Below are 20,992 nucleotides of genomic sequence, written 5' to 3' on the forward strand. Positions count from 1 at the left end.
GCCTCAGTGCAAAGAGTTTTTGATCTTGAATGCATCTGATTTGGCTTTTTTTTTTTTTTGGTAACAACATTTTTAATATAAACCTTCTGGGCTTGGGGGAAGTAATCTCATGGCTCTTGAGGCTTTCAAATTCCATTTTTATACATCTGGAGAAAATTTTCAATCTGCTGGGCATTGCAGAGAAAATAATTAGGACCTCCCATGACCATGAACAGCATTTCTAGCAGCCACAAATCTTTACCATTGTGTATCCTGACTGGGAATGGTGAGGAAACTCGTGGGAACGATGATGTCTAATTCTCATAAACAGTGAAATATTGAAACTTTGTTAGTTTTGAGCAGAACCACTTCCTGAAGAAATGTGTCACTATTCCAGTGAATGGGTTTGTCTGGGTCCTCACCTCGACTGGCAGCTTGGAGCAGGAACTCCAAGGAACTCTTCTCAAGGAGTGACCTGTCTCCCTTGGGTGTTCCCAGTGTCCTGTGGCACGGTGAGAGATACTGGGGGATGTGAGCTGGGAGGAATATCTTGGAGAAATTGAGGTTCTTCTGGAGACTCTCTTAGATTCTGAAGTGCTTCTTTGGACACAGGAGATTTTCAGTCTGGAGTGTTTGACCCCAGAGAAAACGTCTGGAGTTGAGAAGTAATAAAATGAGGCTGATGAGACCTCACTGTCTCGTGGGGGAAGGGCCTTTGGGGAGGAGATGGGGATTTGTGGGGAGCAGCTGGGCAGATGTCAGGAGCATGGAAGAGTTTCATTAGCAGTGCTTTCTGGTGATTTTCTTTGAGGTGCTCTGTACAGATACTCTTTGGGGGCGTTATTACAGTGGAAACATTTGTAACACTGCAACTTTATCCCTCTCCCCACCCAGACGGTTTCCTGAGCTGTTTCTAAGTCTTTATCTTGACCTTACTTTTGAACTCTGTAAATAATTGAGGGACAATATTGTCCCTTGTTCAGAAGAGCTGTAATTTCCCTGGAAACTGCAGCGAGCGAGTGGCCAGGAGATGGTTTAAGGAGCATTGTATCATCTGCTTTAGCGGGAAGCAGATTCCTTAGGGGATCTGTAATAGCGCGAGATGGATTTTTTCCTTCCTGCCTTGGAGCTAATTATTGAGGAGAATTTTAATGGTACCCTGAGTGCTGGTTTGAGTGGGGATGTGCCTCCTGTAGGGATGTGAGTTTGAGGTTGGAATGTCTTAGTCTGATCAGGTTTTAAGGAATGCAGTCGAAGCAATGTGCCTCCTTGCTGACAGTCCCTGAAATACAGCCGCCTCGCTTGAATGAATCCCATGACGGAAGAGCTTTATCCCCTCGCAATCCCTGGAATGGTGCTGTACGGGGAACTGAGGAGCTGGGAACTACTTTCTCACGGCATATCAGTGTAAGAATTTCCAGCTGTCCAGCACGTGAGAGCCAGCTCTGGTCCTCGGGGGACAGGGGCCAGGGGGACACTGTTACAGCAGCTGCTTTTCATCATCGGTTGGAGGCTCTTTGCAGCTGGATGGCCCCAAATTGCAGCTACCAGACCGTGATCAAATAGTTAATAATGCCTCTTAGCCAAAAAAATCCCAACCCTCGGTCTAGTTCAGGGAGGAGTGGGTGTGGTGCAGCTGTCACACTGCTTGACAGTTTGGGTTTTTTTTTGTGGGGAGGGTATGTTTCAGTTTAGCAATTTACTTTTCCCTCTAGGCTTTTCCAGATGTTTAGTCCTGATAATTCTTGCACTAGGCGGAAATAACTCTGCTGAATCCCTGGACTTGCAGCCTTAGGATGAAGTCATGAGTTTGCCATAGCAGTGTCTGGAGTGCTTTTGGGACTTCAGTGCCCCATGTCATTTGTTGCAGTCCCTGAGCCTTTCCCAAGCCTGGCTGTGGAAGGGCCTGTGCAAGGTGAACTCTGAAACTATTGGTACCTGCCTGATACTGGTATTATTGTGCCCGGTGGTGGTGAAATGCCTTAAATTCCCGATTTGCTGTTTGTGCTGCTGGGAAGGTTCTTAGGGAAGGTGTGTGTGGGATCAGTTTAATGGAGGAACTGGGCTCCTCTTCAGCTGACTGCCATAACATCACCAGCACTGATCCAGCCTTGCCCAAAGAATGAACCTGGCTGGGGTGGAAGTGGCTTCACTTCTCAGGGGGAAGAGAGTGCTCTGACTCCTGCACCCAGGGGATGAGAACACAACGTGGTGCCTTTGAGAGGGCTGGTGCAAGGGGGGCAGTGCTGGTATCAGCTCTGGAGCAGGCTGCCCTGGAAGCTGCTCCTGAGGTGGTGAAGAGCGACCTGCAGCACTGCTGGAGTCACTGTCAAGAAATCTGAGCCAAGGCCCCAGAGGGCAGGGAGTGGCTGAAAACCCTTGCTGGGCTGTTTGGTGCATCCCAGACCCTCCTGGGGATTTACTGCAGGCAGTGGTTCCCCGTTCAGCAGTGCTGGGTCAGGTCACAGGGGCTGCTGCCACTGGTGGCTCCCTGTGATACAGGAGGTGCTGGGAGGGGAAGAGGCTCCCTGGACAGTGGGAATAAATGGATGAAGCAGGAAGCACTGGGAAGTGTGGGAGGCCCTATGTGAGACTGTGGCTGTTGGAAGCTGCCTGTGATTTTGAGGGGTGCTGGGTGGCCAGAGGGGCCACAGAGGGGACAGCAGTGATGTCAGGTGATGTCCCTAACCCTGTGCAGGGGTCACTGCTGCCCTGCTGAGCTAGAGCAGCCTCTTGGAGTGGGCTCCCTCAGGAAGCAGGCACTTCCTTGGAGCGTGGGGAATGTGCTGGTGCTGTCCCACAGCTGTTGGCATTGCTGGAGCAGCCTTGCAGCAACTTGGCATCCACTCCACGTGAGTGAGCGTTCATTTCAGTTATTTCAAGTTGTGTGTTGGCAGTAAATACTATTTGTGACTTTGCTTCCCACAGTGGTGGGACATCAGCCACACTCCTGGTCCTCCTGAGCCCCTGGGACCAGTGCTTGGGAGAACGTGGCACAGAGCCAGCATGGATCTGCTGGCTGCTGAATCCCGAGGGATCTCTAAAGGATGGGCTTTTCTGGGGCAATGCCAGTGCCTCCTGCCATCAGCCAAGGAGCAGGTCCCTCACGGACACCCTGGCCAGCTGTGCACACATCTGGACCAGCGTCTCCAGCAGCGGTAAGGATTGCCTGGGCTCTGCCCTCCCAAAGAGACCACGGCAAGGTTTCATTTTGAAAATGCTTTAATAAGGAAGTGTTGACAACACCGTTTTGCAAAATGTAAAGGTTACTATACAAATTCTTAATACAAAAAGAATAAATTAAAAGCAGATTTTTTTTTTAATTCTGCAACTTTTTCTACAACATACATATTTTTTTCCTTGATTACAGTTGAACAGAATCCAGTAAAATCATTTTCCATGCTCTAAAGTCAATTTCAGGAGAGACCTAATTTTTTTCCGTTTTTTTTCCTTTTTTTTAAACTAGAGAGTCCATTTTACACAACTTGTAATAAAACTATTGACATTAATATATATGTAAAACTTTACATCTAGTTAACTAAGCAGTAACTGGTCATCTGATAGCACCTGAATGGGGATCGGCTATGCCTGAAACTAAAACTAATACAGAGTGAAAACAAATTGGACTGATTCAACATTTTCAACACTCGACTGCATATAATATCATTTAAAAATAAACCCTGCCTCCCAGCACAGCCCCTGCAGGGGCTGTCCCCCGGCTCCTGCCCACACAGAGGGAGTGTCAGACACAGAGACTGAACGTGGTTGTGGCTTTATGGCAGATGGAGCCTTGGAAAATAAAAAAGTAAAGGAGGGGTTAAGTTGGTAGTCAAGTGCTTGTCTATAATAGCTATGTATATGCCCCTCCGTGTTATACTTAAATATGTTAATCTCATATGATTAACATTTTATGTACATTTGTGTTTAATTGAATTGAGCTAAACAGTAAAACCTGTTTTACTTAATCTGTCTTTACTACCAGACTGGCTGCTCACATGTGCCTTGATTGCAAACCAGAAAAGCAGAACGCAAAGCAAAACTCAATCCGTTTCTAGAAAGCTTTTTCTCCACTCCAGCCTGTTTGCAATTCAGGCTAAATATTTCCCCCCCCCCCCCCCACTAATTTCAGGGCTGCCACCTTTTAACCTTTGCTGCAAAACTGCAGAGCTGGTCTTGGAGGAATTAATGTTTCTTCCTGTAGTGCCCAGAGGCCTCATAGTGCCGCTGTTGTTGAATTCTTTTTAATTAAAAGAAGGTACACAGAAAAAAAAAACAAACCCAAACCACTTACCAGGGAAATTAAAAAGAAAACAGACAGTTGCTCAGAGCCCCTAAAAATCCTTGGGCTAAATGATTTGCTGTAGCTTAATTTGGTCCTTATTTAATCCTTTTACTTCAGCTACCAAATTTTATCAGTAAATGTCAATAATCAGTACTATCTCTTATCCAGCTAAAAATCCAATTAGGAGCTTGAAATAATTCCCATGTTAAAGACCCCAAAGCACAAAGAGATGGTGAAAACAGCATTTTGCTTGTCCAGATAAAGGCTGCAATCTCACCGCTGGCTGTTCTTCCAGAATTGAAAGTAAGGTTTCAATTGCCGTCACGGTGCGCTGCACTCCCGAGTGATGCTTCAGGGAGGCCCAGAAGCACAAGGTTTGTGTGGTCACCTTTGTAAACCCTCTGCCAGTGTTTTTGTGGGTTTTCTATTTTTTTTTTCAGAAGGGTAATTCATTTATGCTTCATGTGTGAACATAGAAGAGTTTCCTTATCAGAGCATTATGGAAGGTTTTGTTTTGGAAGTGACATCATCCAGTTCCAACCCCTGCCATGGTGCAGGGACACCTTCCACTAGACCAGGTTGCTCAGAGCCCCATCCAGCCTGGCCTCTTGCCCCATCCAATCCTGGCTCTGCCACAGGTTTCCCTGGACAAGGAACAGCCTTTCTGCCTGTCACTGCCTCATCTCTGCAAGGCCTCCTCCCCTCCTCACCAGTGATGCAAAGCAGCAGCGCAGGGAACCGGAGCCAACGCTTCTGGTGTGAGTTGCAGAAAGGAATTGGCATGAGCTGCTTGCATTAATATTTAGAAACCCCATCGTTTTTCAAAGCCTAATTACAGAGAACCCATTCTCTTTTAAAGCCTGGAATGCAGTTTTCCAGCAATCTTAATACCAAAAGGTGTGGCAGCCCCCCAAGTCGCGGTGTTTAATTGGAAACGTTTCGCTCTACTTTGTCTGGTAGACGCTGTTGTTATTCTTGGAACACGCACACACACACACACACACTCACACACACATACACTCTCACACTTTTTTTTTTTTCCTTTTCCTTAAACTAAAGCTAACTTCAGTTTCTGCTTTTCACAAAGTAACCCCCTCCAGCCGTTTCTTTTAATGCCTTTCCCATAGGAAATCATCGTTTGCACGCACCAACGGGGGAAGGCCGGGCGCTCGCCCCCGTCGAGTGGCAATAAAAACAGCATAGCACCGCAGTGAAGACTAAGACGTGCCAGCTTCAACATCCACCTAGATTGTGCACTTGTTCCTTACAAAAGTGTCTTTGAGGCCTTTGAAAGTTCCATGGCTTGACATGTATAAAGCATTGCTCTAAAGTATGTGTAAACTTGCAGCTCCTTCCAGGCCGCGCTCGTGCTGCTCCGCTTGGTGGCCGCGGGCAGCTCCCGCTCGTCCGGCGCCTCGCTCGCCCGCTCCCTTCTCTCTGGCGAGGGGAAGATTTGCTGTCTGCTGGCTGTCCAGCCCCGCTCCAGGAGCCCTCCCGCTTCCTGACAGAGCAGTTCTCCCACACGGCAGCACACGGGTGACGAGCCCTTTGCTACACTGGTGCTAACGAAGGGAAGAGGAGTGGAACCAACGCGTGAACGCAGCTTGGCCGGGTCAGGTCGATCGCGATGTGCTTTCCCTTGGATTTCATGTCAGGTTCCAATTTATTGGCCGTGTCTGCTCGTGGAAAGGTTTTTTTGGCAATTTTTATCTGTATCAAAACAACCAATACACTCCCAACCTCTCCATGTATTGGTGGGCACTCTGTGCCAGCCACAGAGATGCTGAGTGCAGTACTTGCCTCTGCTTTAGGTAATGCCTTTGTAAACCTTGTCTGTCCAGTTCAAGAGTGGCTTGCAGACAGCGATGCTGTGATACCAGCCCAGACCCCGGGTGTGTCTGCAGCACAGGGGGTGTTTTGCTTGCGCGTGGGTGGACTCCAAATGAAGAAGGAAATGCCATTTTGCAGGGGGTGGTCGTGTCTGCCACCGAGTTAAAGAAGGGAGATGTTCTTGTAGCAACTTGCTGAGTAACTCATCCTGCCAGTAGTGGTGCAGAGATCTTTGGCAGTGCTGACCTGATTGTGAGACTGACACATCTCTGAAGTGATGGGATTTGCTGTTTCAGAACAGATGCACTTTCAGGAACATGGTCTCCATTTCTCAGCCTCTGTCCTATTCCCACCCCCTTCAAACGAATGCTGTTGGCTTCAGCTTGCAGGTCATGGAACTCTTGCTGCTGTTACGTGCTGTGGAACACTAATCTTTGATACGAGCCTTGAAAGGAAAGGAAAGGAAACCCAGTTTTGAAACTGACTCTTCAGAGGGCTGCTCCTGTCTGCCCCGTGGCCGTGGGAGGGACGGGCACCGTCGGGCAGCGGGATGTGCTGCGCTCCGCCGCTGCCGGGGTGGCTGGCTCAGGGCCAGTGTTCCATAAATGTTGTCTTGAATTGCATCGTGAGAAAAGTGCTTAGAGTTGAAGCTGGTGCTGGGTGACAGTGCATCTGGGTAAGGCAAATGAGAGGCAGTGAGGTGATCTCAGAATGGCATTGATGTGATTAACTTGAGGTCAGGGGTTCACACTAGAGTTCCAGGCTTGGCTTTTTCCTGCCCATACCACTGGACATCTGCTAATTCTGGATAGAGGGGAGAATCCAGGAAACAGCTATCAGTGTAGTTCCTGCAGGAGAAAGGAAGCTTTGTTAGGACAGCGAGTGCTCCTGGGAAGTTCAACCATGAGCACAAAGCGTTGTGTTATGGGTGGGGAGGAACGCAGGGTATTCAAAGACCCCACTGCACTCTGCCTGTGTCTTCTTCCCCCCTGCCCTGGGTACAGCAGCAGTGCTGTGCCTCTGCCCTGCCTGAGGCTCTGCCTGCTGTCCTGCTCAGCAGGAAGCTGGGCTAGAGATTTTTCTACAGGATGCTCTCCAAGGAGCAAGTCCTTAGAGCAGCTCACTTGGACACGGGCTGTACCACCCAGTGGGAACACTGAAGGAGGAGGGTGGTGGCACTTTCTGTAGCACTTCTGCTCTGGGCAGGGACTTGTGCATCACTGAGCAGTCCCAGAGTGACATGGCAAGGACCATGTTCTGCTGCAATAGCCTAGTCCTCATCTTGGGCTGTTTCCTGACAAAGTACTGCTTCTTTTGCTGCCTGGCTTTTTCTTTGTCTATTCTGAGTAGATGAGACAATTCATAAGAATTTTCTTTGCTATTTACGTTAAGAGCTCTACCCAGCATCAGCTCCTGGCTTAGGCTGTGGAGCTCCTTCCCAGAGGAAAACAGGTCAAAATCTGGATCTTTTGTAAAGTGGCTGCTGTATCTGTGCAGTCATAGCCAGAATTGATGTCTCTCCCTCACCCTTTGATTTGAACCAACTTCCAAACTAGAGACTGTTTTGAGGAGAAAAGCAGGAGATGAGTATTTTATCTGTTTACTGAGGGATTCTCACTCCTTCCTGCATTCCCTCCCCACCTCACAGCACTGATCTCACATCTGGTGCAGTTTCTGCTTCCTCTGCCCCATTTTCCACCTGGTTTCCCTGGGATTGGTGTCTGAGAGGAACCTGAGCAAGGGCATCGACATTTGCATGTTAAAGAGCCTTTTGTTTCCCAGCTCTGCTGAGTACAGAGGTTTATGGGATAACTCTAGAAAGCTGGGCTTGAAGTACTTGACAGATGCCAGCTGTGAATGGATGTAGATTCAAATGAGAGTGTCAGACAGCAATGCCAGTTTAATTAAAATAGAAATACTCTGAGGGTTTTTTTGTTCCCTCCACCCTTCCCCTTCTGTCTTCCCACAGGAATGGGGCCAGGGCTGCTCCTTGTTCCATAAAGCTCTCTGCTGGTGCTGCTGCTGCAGTCAGCCTCAGCTCTGTGGCAGGGAGGAAGGAGTGAGGGAGCTGTGGCCAGGGGCTCTGAGCTCACCCTGGTGTCCTCACCAGGCTGCTCCCAGACTGTTCCCACAGCTCTCTGTTTTCAACTCTCCTGAGCCACAGATTTGTTGCCCCCCCTCCCCAGACTTTCTGTGCCCGTTCAGCCTCGGCAGGGACACAGAGTGGGCTGGCCCCGAGTCCCTTTCACAGGGGAAAGTGCCGCAGGCACAGACTGGCTGAAAAGGCCCTGAGGGTGAGAACGCTCCCAAGCCCTGCGGGAGCCTCGGGGCTGGCAGACAAACGGGCACACGGCTGAAGGGCAGCTCCGGAGGGCCAGCGGGAGGCCGGGCACTGCCTGTGCTCACCGACTGCGGGGCAGGAGGAGGAAAGAACAAAACGTGCCCTTACTATACCTCTATTCATCAGTACTTTGGTGGGTTGGAGACTGAGACTCATCCATAGTGGGTGAGTTGTCTGTTGCTTCTCTGAACAAAGGAGAGCAAAAAAGGAGGAAAGAGGAGAGAGGAAATGTTAAAGAAAAGAAGTGACACAGACATTGTTACGAGCTTATTAATCCAGTGGGGAAACAAGTTGATGAATCATCTTTAGGAAAAGTTAGTGACACAAAAACATGGTGGGGAGAACTGTCAATCTGTTGAGTCGTGCTGGGTGGGCACAGCCACTCCTGCAGTGGAGGAATCTGTTGTGCATCTAATGGCAGACTGGATCCACTCCTGTATTTATACACATACGCCTTGGGTGCTGTGCTCAGGGACAAAACAAGGGTTGATTTGTCTCCAATTCTTTTTGCACTGGTTGTTGGTGCAGGGCCTAAGCTATAAATCCAGGTAGCTTCACTTTCACCAGCTGAGAATTTAGCTTAAAGTATTTTTGCTGTGAGAGGCAAGGTGCAGGACAGCTTGAATAGAAAACTAAGAAAAGCTGGGATTATCCAAACAGATGTCTCAGCTGGCTGCTCACCAGTTTTAATTCTGATCATCATCGAGATATTTAGAAGAATTAGGACTGGGATGGAGACTGAGACTAAGATTTGAATTTAATCCCAAACCTTTAATAGTGGAAATTGCAGTGTATGGTAAAGGCAGGTACCATTTTGCCTATCTTGCTATCCCATGACTTTTTGTGAAATGAGACCAAGAACATTCTTCTGTTCTAAAGCTGGAAGCACATGCAAAGACCACATGAGACTGGATGTCAAATGTGTGAATTTAAAATCCAGGTAAGCCTAAGGGGTTGTGGTTATGGTTCTCCTCATCTCCAATTTAAAGTGCAGTCACAAACAGTGCTGGAGTAAAACCAGAGGTCAAACCTGGTCATAGGTGACATGGGTAATTAAAGAGCAGGAGATTTTCCAGTGGCTGCACAGTGAAATGTTTTCAAAGTTAGTGCCAATTCACGACTCAGGGCATCAGATCTGTTTTCCTATTCAAAGCACTAGGGTATTTTGAGGACTGTAGTGTCAGATCTAGCTGATCTCACCAAAATCTCATCCCACTGCATGTGCTGAGTTAGATGGGATCTGGAAATGACCTTTATTTCACATGGGCAGGACAGAATTGCAGGACAGAGAGTGCTAGAGAATACCCATGGGAGCTTGCAAAAGGCTGTTTATTTACTCCTGGAACTCCCTGCCTTGTAAAGAGGTGCCAAAGAACCCAATTACTGTATTTACATTAGTAATGGCTATGGGTGTGTAATGTTTCTCTCACACTCTGGTGAAGCACCTTCATGTTGGTGGTAGCTGAAAAAAGATGCTCTTAAAAGTCATGCAGACACATTGCTGGGGAAAACTGAGCAGAAAAATGAGATTGTTGCACACACAGGCGTGGCAGGTGCTGAACCCTGCCTTTTCAACAAGGTCTTGGTGTGGACAGCCAGTGTGATGGCTGCTAAAAAAAGAAATCAGCTATTTCAACATACAAAGAAGACTGGAGGAAGGAGACTATCCAAGCAGGAGGAACCTGCAGGGCTCCTTTCCTTGTGGATCTGACACTGCTTGGAGCAGTGCTGGGTGTGGATGACTCAGCCATGTCTTGCTCAGCCTAAACCAGAGCTCCATCACCACAAGAGCACAGGCGGGGCACTGGAAATGCTCCGTGTGGATGTAGGCTATGGAGCACATGGGAAACACTCCCCACAGCTGTGCTTGTGTGTGGGGAGCTTTTTCTCACTGGCTCTGAGGGAGGTGGATCTCTAAGCTGACCCCACAGCCACTCACCCAGTCTGCCACGTGAGGATGTGGTGGGGGCTGCCCGGTGGCGTGGCTGCGAGCTCGCTCGACGGCGTGGAACTCCTCTGGCTGTGAGGTAAGGCAGCTGGAAAACAACCAAGGGTGGAGAAAAACAACTGGTGAGGTGAGAACACAAAGGTCAGGGTGGTTCAGAAGCATCAGCTGGTCAGACCAGCAGAAACATGTCTGGCTGTGAGCAAATAGAGCCTGGGACAGGCCTCGCCCCGTTCCTGGGTGACTGTGCCTGAACATGGCACAAGAGCACAGCCTCTGCTGACAGTGCTGCACGTCACGGGCTGGATCTGGCCTCAGCTCTGCAGGAACACTCAGTCTCCAGCTGAATACAGCCACCCACACTCTCCTGATCCTGCCTGGCACACGCCACACTTCTCCCAGCACAGAAACTTGGTTGCTGCTGCCTGGACTCCATAGGTCCTGAACTGGAGGAGCTCAGCCTGGCAGGCTCAGCCTCCTGTTTCCAGGGATGGGGGGAGAGGCTCCATGTCCCTAGGAGCCAGGACTGGCAGTGGTGAGAGCCTGGACAAGTACACTGCTCTGAAGATTTCAAAAGCTACAACTTCCTTTCACTGTGGATTTGTAAAAAATGCCTGCCTTTGTTGACAGTCCTATTAGGGACCAAAGGAAGGCTTAGCATGCTTGAACGAAGACAGAAGCAAGCTGGACTGTAAATGACCAGTGGCTCTTGGGGGAATTTCCCTGGTGAGGGTCCAGCAAATAAAATCACCTCACTTTCTTCCTCCTCAAGTCTATATAGTGTTGACCCTCTGAATTTAATACATGCCTTAGAATTTAATACATGCCAGAAGTCTCATCCTCTTTGAAGGACAGTGTGCAGCCCAACCGACCTATCAGCTGAAATTATGGAGGCTTCTACCTGGCACCCCCTCTTTGCTGTTAAATTCTTTAGCTGCTGTCAAATGACACCTAAAGGGCAAAACAAATTTTAATCTGCTTCTGCACCTCACAGCTCCTGAGGTCAGTATCCTCCCATAGCTGTGACTGGGAACAGACTCTGAACACAAAACCAATCTATGCTGCCAACTGGTCAGGCCATGCTGTGATTACTGAACATTCTTGGGCTGCACAGGTATCACATTTAGGTTTAAAGCCCCAGCTGAGCTAGGGAATGGACTGACCGACAGTGATCTTCATGTGCTCTCACCCACACCCACCATGTTCCTGAACTGCTACTATTTCCAAGGCTAAGCAAAAGCTTTCCAGTGTTCAAGCATTTTTGCTGCATGGAACAGAAATGCCAATCAACCAAAGGGAGGAAGACAGATTTTCATAGGGAGACACAGGATCGTCCTAGCAGCTACTCAGTTGTGTCTTGGTCCACTCCTGGTACTCCTATGAGTGCTGGCATCACACATCAACCAGCCCCTTCTTGGGCAGCTGCTGGTGGCCCACGAGGAGCCTCTGAGTCCACACTGGGGTTGGCAGCGAGTGCAGGGCCCCCCTGGTGCCAGCGTGGTGGTCACCACGGACTGGACACCACGCTGGGATGGCAGAAGGCCAGCAGCCAGCATGGGTGGACAATGCACTGGTCTGCCTGGGAGGCAGTGGCAAGTGCAGCTGGAGCAATGGTGTCTCCCATGCTGAGGCATGTGGCTCAGGTTTTTAGCAAGTCCTTGATCTGTCCACACTGGCTGATCAAGGAGTGACTGATGGCTAGTAAATATTTAACCCAGGACTGTTTCACACACATTGTAGCCATGATTTTGACTGTTTTCTTAGCATTTAATATTAACAGCCCAGGGGTGTACACAACATATATGTTTAATATTAACAGCAACGCTCTGTACATAACACAGAGGCAAAATACTGCACAAACTGCAGAACTCTGAATTTCAGGGTATTATCAGCAGAGTCACTGGAGCTGCATGGGAAAACCAAGTCTCAGCAGTGCACAAAGATGTCATCACTCAAACATTTTCATGGGGGGTGGAGGGGCTGGGATGCCCCACTTAACCTTTCTCATACTTTTGGTGTTTCACTGAGTACATATATTCTGCTAGTCTGTGCTGAACCCCTGCCTGCTTCATCACTCCCCTTGCTGTGATTAGGAATAGTGATGATCCCATAGCTTTGTCACCTTCAGCCTCTAGTGCCATCACCCAAAACTCAACTGTACTCTGAGGAAAGACCTGGCAATAACCAGGCTTTGGTTCTCTCTGTCTTTTGAGTCCATCATTGAGAAGTGATGATTTCCATGGATGTTTCCAAACATTGCCATTGATGAATGTCTTGGACAAGGCTCCCCCCCAGTGTTACACCTCCAGGCTTGGTGAGCAGTGTGTGCAGGCCGGATAACGTGCTGTGTCCTGGCACTGCTCTCCAGCTGGCGTGTAACACCTGGCATAGACCCGGGCTGAATGGGGGTCATCCCTCCCACCCCTCCGCCCGGGCCCGGCTCTCACCTGATGTTGCTTTACACATCTGAGGCATTCTCGTGACCCGGCTGTGTGCCACAAAGGTGCTTTGAGAAGATGTGCTGTACTGGGAGCTGCTGTCCGAGGAGGTGGAGCTCGTGTGCGAGAGGCGGCTGTGCTCCTTGTGGGAGGCCGTGGACCGCTGGTACCAGAGCCGCAGCTCATCCGACACTGCAGTCCTACCCGAGCCCTTCTCATGGCCCTCCCTGCCCAGAGATGGAGTCCTTATGATCTGGGAGCGGGATGGGGTGAGCCTGACAGAGTCCACTTCATCCCCGTGCCAGTTCTCCTTAAACATTCCCCCCGCCGTGTAGGAGTTGGAGGTTTTGAATTGTGCTTTCACGCTGTAGTGTCCCTCCTGGTCGTTCTCCAGGCTCCGCACCACCACGGGTGTGGAGCTGCCCTCGATGTACAGGGGATATTCTTTGATCCTGTACTGGGAGGAGGGTTGGCTCTGGCTGTGCAGGTAGACACGGTGGTGTCCCGTCCCGTTCCTCGCAGCCAGGTTGGGCATGCTCCCTGAATTGGAAGAGACCAGGTTGCCTGCTGATTTGTGCCTTTGCCTCTGCCGTTCTCTGGCTTTCGACGGGGAATCCTCTGCCAGGGTGGAGTAGTTGGGGTTCATCTGAGCAGGGTAGTAGTGCTCCGAGCTGGAATGGCTGGTGCAGGAAGAGCAGTCGTCCATGGGGTCAGAGCCGTTACTGCTACGAGTCCTTGGGGTGTAGAAATCAGGGCTCCCTGTCTCATTTTCTGAGCCGAGGAGCTTTCCTTGTGACTCCAAACTGGAGCTCCGGTGTCTAAAGTGCTGAGCTAAGCTGTGCAGTCTGGTTGGGCTGATATCTACTGACCTACAGGCATCAGGAAAAAAAGCAGGCTGTAAGTCAACAGGTAGAATCATTCCCCATCCCTGTCTGCACACACAGACACCAAAGGAATCCGAGGGTATCGAAAACCTGAACCCTTCCAGCAATGCTTGGGGCTGCTGCCTGCAATGCAATCTGCTTCCCTGCTGCAGGGCTTGAGGCGATTAGGTGCTGTTCCTGTTCCTCTCCAGTTCCTTGGTGGTGACATTGAGTCTGCAGCACCACGAGGGACATAAACCCCTGTCCAATCCAGTTCCTCTGTGGCAAGCCACCCTGGGAAAAGCCCAGCCTGAAGGGTAAAGCTTGGGAACCTCAAGCCTTGGCACCTCACAGACCACAAAGGTGGTGAGATTCCCTTGCAAGTGGCCCACGAAAGTCCTGCATGGGTACAATCCACCTGATGAGAGACAGACAGACAGACAGACTGCCCATACTTAGCCCTGAATGTTGTGATTTCTCCACTGGTCATTGCAAAAGCCACCCCTTGTCAAGCAGCTTGGTGCTGCTGGGGCCCAGCCATGGGTAATGCATGTCATTGGTGACAGCCCTTTAGGCAACCACCCCAGATCACAGTTTGCAAGGCTTGATTCGTGGCCAGGTCTGGGAGGTCTCTATTCACCCCAGCTGTTTGAATAGCTCCACCCATCCATTCAAGGAAAAGAAACACATCTACATGATGGATGGCTAAGGCCAGGGCAAGCAGCTCATGAATGAGCTACAGACTGAGCAATGGTTGTTTCGAACACCCAAATGTCCCCATCTCAGTTAAGGCCAATTTTCAAGCCTTGTGCCAGGCTCATTTCTCATACAGCTTGGCTCCAGTGTTAACAGACATTGCACCATTGAAAGGTACCCTCAGCCAAAAGTTTCTAACAAATTTAACCCAGAGCTTTAATGCCTTGTATTGTCTCTGCCCGAGGCTGATGTGTTGGCATAACTGCATAACTCTTTATTTATTCTGAGCTAAATGATGGTAGCACTTCCCCTTAGGGCAGGACACAGACCAGAACACAGCTCTGGATCAGTTCTGCTCCGTGCAGTGTCCATGGTGCTTGCCACAAAAGCAAAAGAGCAATGAAGCTGAACAGTTTGTAAAAATCCTGCTGAAAATCACAGTCAAGTTTGGCCCCACACATCCAATCACCTCCCTCACACACTTCAGCTCTGTCCTCTGTCAACCCTGGGCTAAATTCCACTGCCACCTGGGTCCTTGGCTGGATTGCTCTTCATCTCCACGTAACATCACACCCGTGCAAACATTTTATCCATGAGGGAAAATTAACACTATTCAACATTTTGTGTCAGACAGGAAGCAACATGTTCTCTCCAGCTGGATCCATGGAGGAATTTACTGCAGAACTTAGCAGAAGCATGAAATGCATTTTAAAAGTGACCTGTAGAGCCTATAAACAGTCTGAGATGAAAGACCCAGCAGAAGAAAAGCTTGATCACTTCAGGGGAGGGACGAGGGGCAGAATCGTGTTTATCTGAAGGGATTTCAGGATGTCAGTTCAGGAGAGATTCTCTACTGGCATGAGCACATGAGCCTCTTATCTGAACAGGACTGGTTGGTGTCCTTTCCTGAACTGGGAATTAATTCATACCCCGAGGGAAGGATAAAGCAAGGCAAGTTTATTTCAGGGCACGCAAGGTGAGGCTGGAGCCAGGAAGACTTACCGCGTGGAGTGGACGTAGTGCGGGCTGCGTACCCGTAGATCCGGCGTCGACGGCATGCTGGACTGGGAATTCCAGTGGGGAAGGCTCCGGATGGGGCTGTTCTGCAGCGAGCTGCTGCCTCCCGCCTCAGCACAGCTCCCGGTGCTGGGGAACCGCTTGTGACTGCTGCAGAGGAAACACCCTGCTTCAGCTCTCCCGCAGGAATTTGGGGAAGTGGCTCCCACGCATCCTTCCAGATCTCAGGCACGTGCCTGGCATCTTGCAGGGGTGAGTGGGAGTTGGGTCAGATGCTGTTCTGAGCTTCTGTCCCAGCGCTTATGGTGCCAGAGGTCAAGGCCAAGTTCTGTCAAAGCCCTCAGATGCTCCACCATCCTACCCTTCTAAATGTTCTGTAGAATAACACTGAGATACCAAACAGCAATCATGTGGCTGTAGCCTGTTTTTATGACCTGACGATTGGCCAAAAGTCTCCTTTTAGTAAGGGACAAGTTTGTAAATTTTGAAAGGGCTCCCACCTGTCCCTCCTGAAAGCAGGGAATATCTCTGTGAGGGAGCTTCAAGAGATCTGGCTCACCTGGAATGGCTGTGCGAGGAGCGCTTCTTGACCTTCTCATAGGGCTCATCCAGGGATGACTCGCTCCACATCTTGGGTTTGATGGGGGACTTGTCGTAGTCGTTGCGGTGGAAGTGCATCTGGCGGAGGCCCTCCAGCGACTGCGGCGGCGGCGGCCGGTTGTGCAGCGGCGGCCGCGGCGGGAGCCCTTTGTGTGGGGACTGCAGAGGGGAGATTGTGCTGGTGACCTGAGAGTCCTCTGTGGAGAGAAGGGAGAGAGGTGACGGCTGTGTGACACCTCCAATGGCAGCACAACCCCCAGAGATGCCATCGCGCCTCCAGAGCCTGCCTCCTTGCCCTGCTTCCCCTGGCTGTGCTCAGGGCCATCCTGAACAGCCAACTTTCAGAAGGGCACTGGCTGACATTTCCATTTTGGGAGAGAATGGCCAGCGAGAGTGTGTGATGCCTTAAAACAACTGAAATTTAAGGGAAAATAAGGGGCCATTCTAGGAATGTCTTTTGAAATTTTTCAGAGCAGTAACCACAGCAATACTCACTGCTCCAGGCCTGATGTCTGACTACAAGATAAAGAGTCAGGGGAAACCAAGCTTTTTTCTTCTGGGGTCTATCAGTGGACTATTACACAGAACAGTAATTCCATTTTGAGTGTCAATCAGGAGTTCACACATCCCTTCCCACTCTCTAGAACACAGAGCAGCCAACATACCATCCTCGAGAACAAGGGCATCTGAGAGGGAGCTGTCTTCACTGGCAATGTTTCCTTCTGAAGAGAAGAAAATACAAAGATGGTCAGATGGTCCCAAGATTTGCAGTGTCTGAGTGCTGAACTGCACCATGATCTTTGTCCACTGAGTCTTAGTCTTAAGCACTCACCCACACCTTCCTCCCCCCAGAGCAAGAGGCAAAATTCCTATGAATGGTTGACTCAGCCCACTCTCAGTCTGGGAGGGCAGAGCTGCAGGTCAGGTCTCTCAACAGCAGGCTGCCTTTCAAGGAGCTGCTAACTCTTTTCAATAATTGGGGATTAAGACTGAGTCACAACAGAGAGCTGAGATCCCCAGAGGATGCAAACTGGCACAGTGCCATTAGTGAGATTTACATCTTGGCCCTTAATGACTCTGGGTTTGATCCATCTTCTTAAAATGATCATCCTGCTGCTAACTAAAGGCTCACACCAAGTACAAGTTCTGTGGAATTCAAGGAGATGTTTTTGGAGCATCTTCTGCAGCAGCAGGAAAAGCTCTCAGGTCCTGGCATGCAGATATTTGAGCTGCCTCCCCCAGCTGTGTCCTCACGGCTGTCTGTTATCTCTAACTGAGGTGCAGTTTGGTACCCAGGTCACAAATACAGCAGCTCTAATCTCAGTTCCTGCCACAAAGGCACAGAGAAAAGCTCTGCAAGTCAAAGGGAAAGGGGAAAATCCACAAAGGAGAAAGAACCACGGCAGAAAGTTATGGATTTCATGAAAAATCAATCAACAACCCAATAAACCATAAAGTGCCCTGAGAATTACATTGTAAAAAAAAAAAAAAAGAAAAAGAAAAGAAATATTTGAACACAGCAATGAGACTGCTCCCACTTTGATTTTACAGATGCCTTTGAGCTAGAGAGCTCACCCCTATCTGCTAACATTAATTACATTTGTACTGCACTGCTCTGGAGGAGACACCAGGAGAGCAATTTCACAGGTGAACAAAGGAGTCACAGCCTGCTCTGCTGACACCCTGATCATCTGGCACAACAGAGCTTTGCTGCTGGGACCCAGCACATCCCTAACACACACAGCACCCTCTGGCAGCACCCCTGGGCCCTCCAGGCAGGACAGGGAGGAGGAGGGAGGGAAAATTTGTTGAGAATTTTGCTCCCTGCCCTCCACAGACCCTCGGTGACGCTGTGGGCACCAAGTCCCACTTACCATCTATGATCAGGGAGGCTCTCTGCGTCGGCTTCTTCCCAGATTTGATGCGGTACTCGTTGATGGCGTTCTCGATCTCCTGCAGTTTCTTCAGGGCATTCAGGTAGGATGTCTTCCTCTGCTTCTTCAGCTTCTTGCTGACGTTCGGGTCGCTGGCCAGGCGCCGCGCAGCCTCCGTGATCTGGGACTGAATGGCAAATTCCCTCTCCAGGCGCTCCAGCTCTGCCTCCTGGCGAAAGGCGAGTGGATTCTGGTTACCACCAAACTCTCTGAGCCCACCTATGTGGAAGATCTCCAGAACCTGACCAGTGGCCTCCAACAAAGGCTCTCCATCAGCAAAGCATCCGCAGTCATGCTGCTGCCCTCAGGGCCTCTCCGAGCACATCCATCTTGCCTTCACCTGCTCTCAAAAGTGCCTGGAAGCCCCGCTGGTGGAAGGGATGACCCACACGAGGAAGAGATGTGTGCTCCAGCCCTAACCCTGATGTGCTGTTTGACTTTTCATGCAGTTCAATGTGGCCAAATTTAATGGTGCTCTACTGCTCTACTATACATTCATCCTTTTACACCCATCTCTGGGTTACACCTGACTCCCACCTGCTCCTTCTCCCTGTTTTCTATCTCTACATTTAAGCTCCATTTGATTTCACTGCTATGTACTGATGTAAAACCACAGCTTTAACCTCCTTGACAGGTTTGTCTGGCACCCACCAAACACTTTGGGGTAAATATGAGCTGAAGTATTTATGGGCTGCTGCAACTGATGGAACCAGAAAATTGTCTCCTTGAGTTACCAGCCAGGAGGGTGATCTGAGAGCCTGCAGTGTGTAACAGCAAACTCTCTGTATGCCAGAAAGAACCAGTGCCCCCATTGTTAGCCCTTGCAGAGCCTCAGCTGAGTTTTTAAATGCAATCAGGTGTACCCTGAAAGCTACCTATCCATTTTTGGTTATCCTCCAAAGTCAAGGGACTTAGGACAACTTGTGCCAAAGCATAAGCTGATATGAAGCTTCCCAGTCTGCACCAGGACCCCAGGCTGTGAGCTTCAAAGGGCCTTGCTAACGTGCAACAAATCTGGCTACCTCCCCCAGCTCAATGGAATTAATCTGCTAGAAAGAGGAACCCAGTACACTGGAAATTAAAAAAAAAAGAAAAAGAAAAAGACAAGTTTTCTACTTTTAGTGAACGGTGAGACAGTCATATATTCCTGGAGATCCCTGTTATGAAAGTTCAAATCCTCTCTTTGTTCATCAGCAGTGTAAGAGCTGATGCTGTGGGATTTAATCAGACTGAAGGTGCTCTCTGAAGTTTTTATTCTGGGCTTCGGGCTTAAAAAATATAGTTTTGCTATCAGTGGTGAGTCAGCACTGCCTTAAAACTATAATTATCATTTCCCTCACCTCACTAAAAAATGAACCCACCTTCTGTCTTTTTAAGAGATCCCTTTTTGCTTTGAAGACTTTATAAACTCTGTTAGTACCAGACTTATTAAAAGTGAACTTGACATGATGGAGTTTTAAGGCCTGGAATCTGATTCATCATCTGCTTCTAAAAGCTTTCCCAGAGTCAGGAATCACAGACCAGGTAAAGGTGATTACCAAGAAAAAAACCAGGACCCTTCCCTGCAAGCCTTGATCTGACAAAGGTCTGGCTAAAGGTATGGTGAGCTTGATGTGAGAGCTGTCATTTCAGACCTTCACAGATTCAGCTCTAAATCATTCAGTATATCCTAGAAAAAATATATTAATTTTCCTCCTGTCCATAATTGTCTTTTTTCCTCCAGTGAGGCCCCTATAAATAAAGCCCTAGGAAATGAGAGCTATCATCTGCCTTCAGATGGAAGTGCCTTGCTTCAGGTCCTTGTCACAGCTAGTAATTTCAGTCCTGGATTTACGTGGTTGAGGGAATATTTCACTTTTTGTTTTAAATTGATTTTCCAGTGTTTGCACTTGCTGAAGAGTGCATGAAAACCATTGCTAGCCTCCCTAAATGGTTTCAAACCAGCAGCCAAACACAGCTCAGCATCATTCTTTGAGAAGAGAAATTTATGGTTTTCAACACAGCCTTGAAATATGACAGACGAAGAGAGAGGTAGAGAAAAGCTGAGTCAGCATGTTTGGATTTCTGAGTGCCTGCACTGGGGAGGAGCTGCTTTACCTTCCTGCTCTCCACACCTAATCCTGCCACTGGAGTACGGAGATTCCTCACCCGCCAGCCCCAAAAGCTGCCCTGTAGCAACAGGAGCTGGGGAAGCTGGAGATCAGGTTATAACTGAGCAGCCAACAGACTGCAGGGGTTTTAGGAGTAATTCAGCTAAGACATGCTTCCCTTTGAAAAGCTTAATTAAATGTGCTAGTTCATGAATATTTGACTGCAGTGGAATTCCTCTCCCAGGCTCCATTGAGAACAAAACTAAAGAGCTCCAGCTGTTTATTTTTTCAGCAGAAGGAAAATGCCAACAAAACGACAAACAGTTAATTCCCTGGCTGAACTGAGCCTCAAACCACACAGTCACAACCAGCTTCAGTCTCTCCTCCTACAAAAATAAAAAGGAAACTCAAGACTGGAATATACACAAGTGTCTTGAGACAAATGTGCCTCCACAGACAATAGCTGTTCTGTGAATCTGGTCCTGCCTTACAGCTGCTGCAGGCCTGTTTTCACAGCCACGGTTCAGGGCACTGACCCAGCACATTGTGGGAGCAAGGAAGGGAACAAACACTCCCTGGCAAACTTAGAAAAATGTAACTCTAGCTCCCCATAGGTAGGGATGAAGGCTCTTTTGTTTAAGGACTGGGGAGCAAAATGCTTTTATCTGGCTGTGGCAGGGCTGAGATGCATAATGGTGATGCTTTTCTCCCTGGTTAGAGGGGGCCTGAATTTGGATTGCTACTGGGGTGGAAAGCAAGCGGTTGTTTGCAAAAACAAGACAGGCAGGAGCAGGGCTCAGATGGCTTGGGAGGCTCCTGATATGCTCCCAGCCCACACAAATCACTGCACTTTGTCACCAGAGCACTTGCACTGCCATGGTCCAGCTGGTCACCCAGGCTATTTCTGTTACCTCTAGAAAAGCAAGGGCTGAACCTCAATCATTTCACCTTTACTCTGAGTCTGAAGTGAAGTCCCA

The 20,992-nt window shown here is 49.2% G+C and overlaps 1 protein-coding gene across 10 annotated transcripts in view; it reads right to left on the reverse strand.

Moving 5' to 3' along the window:
• Positions 1-3,183: 3,183 nt before the first annotated feature.
• The window catches only part of FRMD4A (FERM domain containing 4A), a 357,044-nt gene continuing 339,235 nt past the window's right edge, over positions 3,184-20,992 (reverse strand). For 8 of the 10 annotated variants that reach the window (XM_038154023.1, XM_038154022.1, XM_038154024.1 and 5 more), the window contains 7 exons: positions 17,866-18,094; positions 16,657-16,713; positions 15,951-16,188; positions 15,377-15,541; positions 12,825-13,684; positions 10,372-10,468; positions 3,184-6,939 (listed from right to left, as the gene is read on the reverse strand). In XM_038154023.1, the coding sequence (XP_038009951.1) occupies positions 6,837-6,939; positions 10,372-10,468; positions 12,825-13,684; positions 15,377-15,541; positions 15,951-16,188; positions 16,657-16,713; positions 17,866-18,094 (1,749 nt within the window). In that variant the 3' untranslated portion in view covers positions 3,184-6,836. Of the gene's footprint in view, positions 6,940-8,545; positions 8,618-10,371; positions 10,469-12,824; positions 13,685-15,376; positions 15,542-15,950; positions 16,189-16,656; positions 16,714-17,865; positions 18,095-20,992 lie in introns of all 10 variants that reach the window. The other 2 variants (XM_038154021.1, XM_038154018.1) reach the window with 1 other exon arrangement.

This window comes from Motacilla alba, chromosome 1A (assembly GCF_015832195.1).
Source record: "Motacilla alba alba isolate MOTALB_02 chromosome 1A, Motacilla_alba_V1.0_pri, whole genome shotgun sequence".
NCBI classification, from domain to species: domain Eukaryota; kingdom Metazoa; phylum Chordata; class Aves; order Passeriformes; family Motacillidae; genus Motacilla; species Motacilla alba.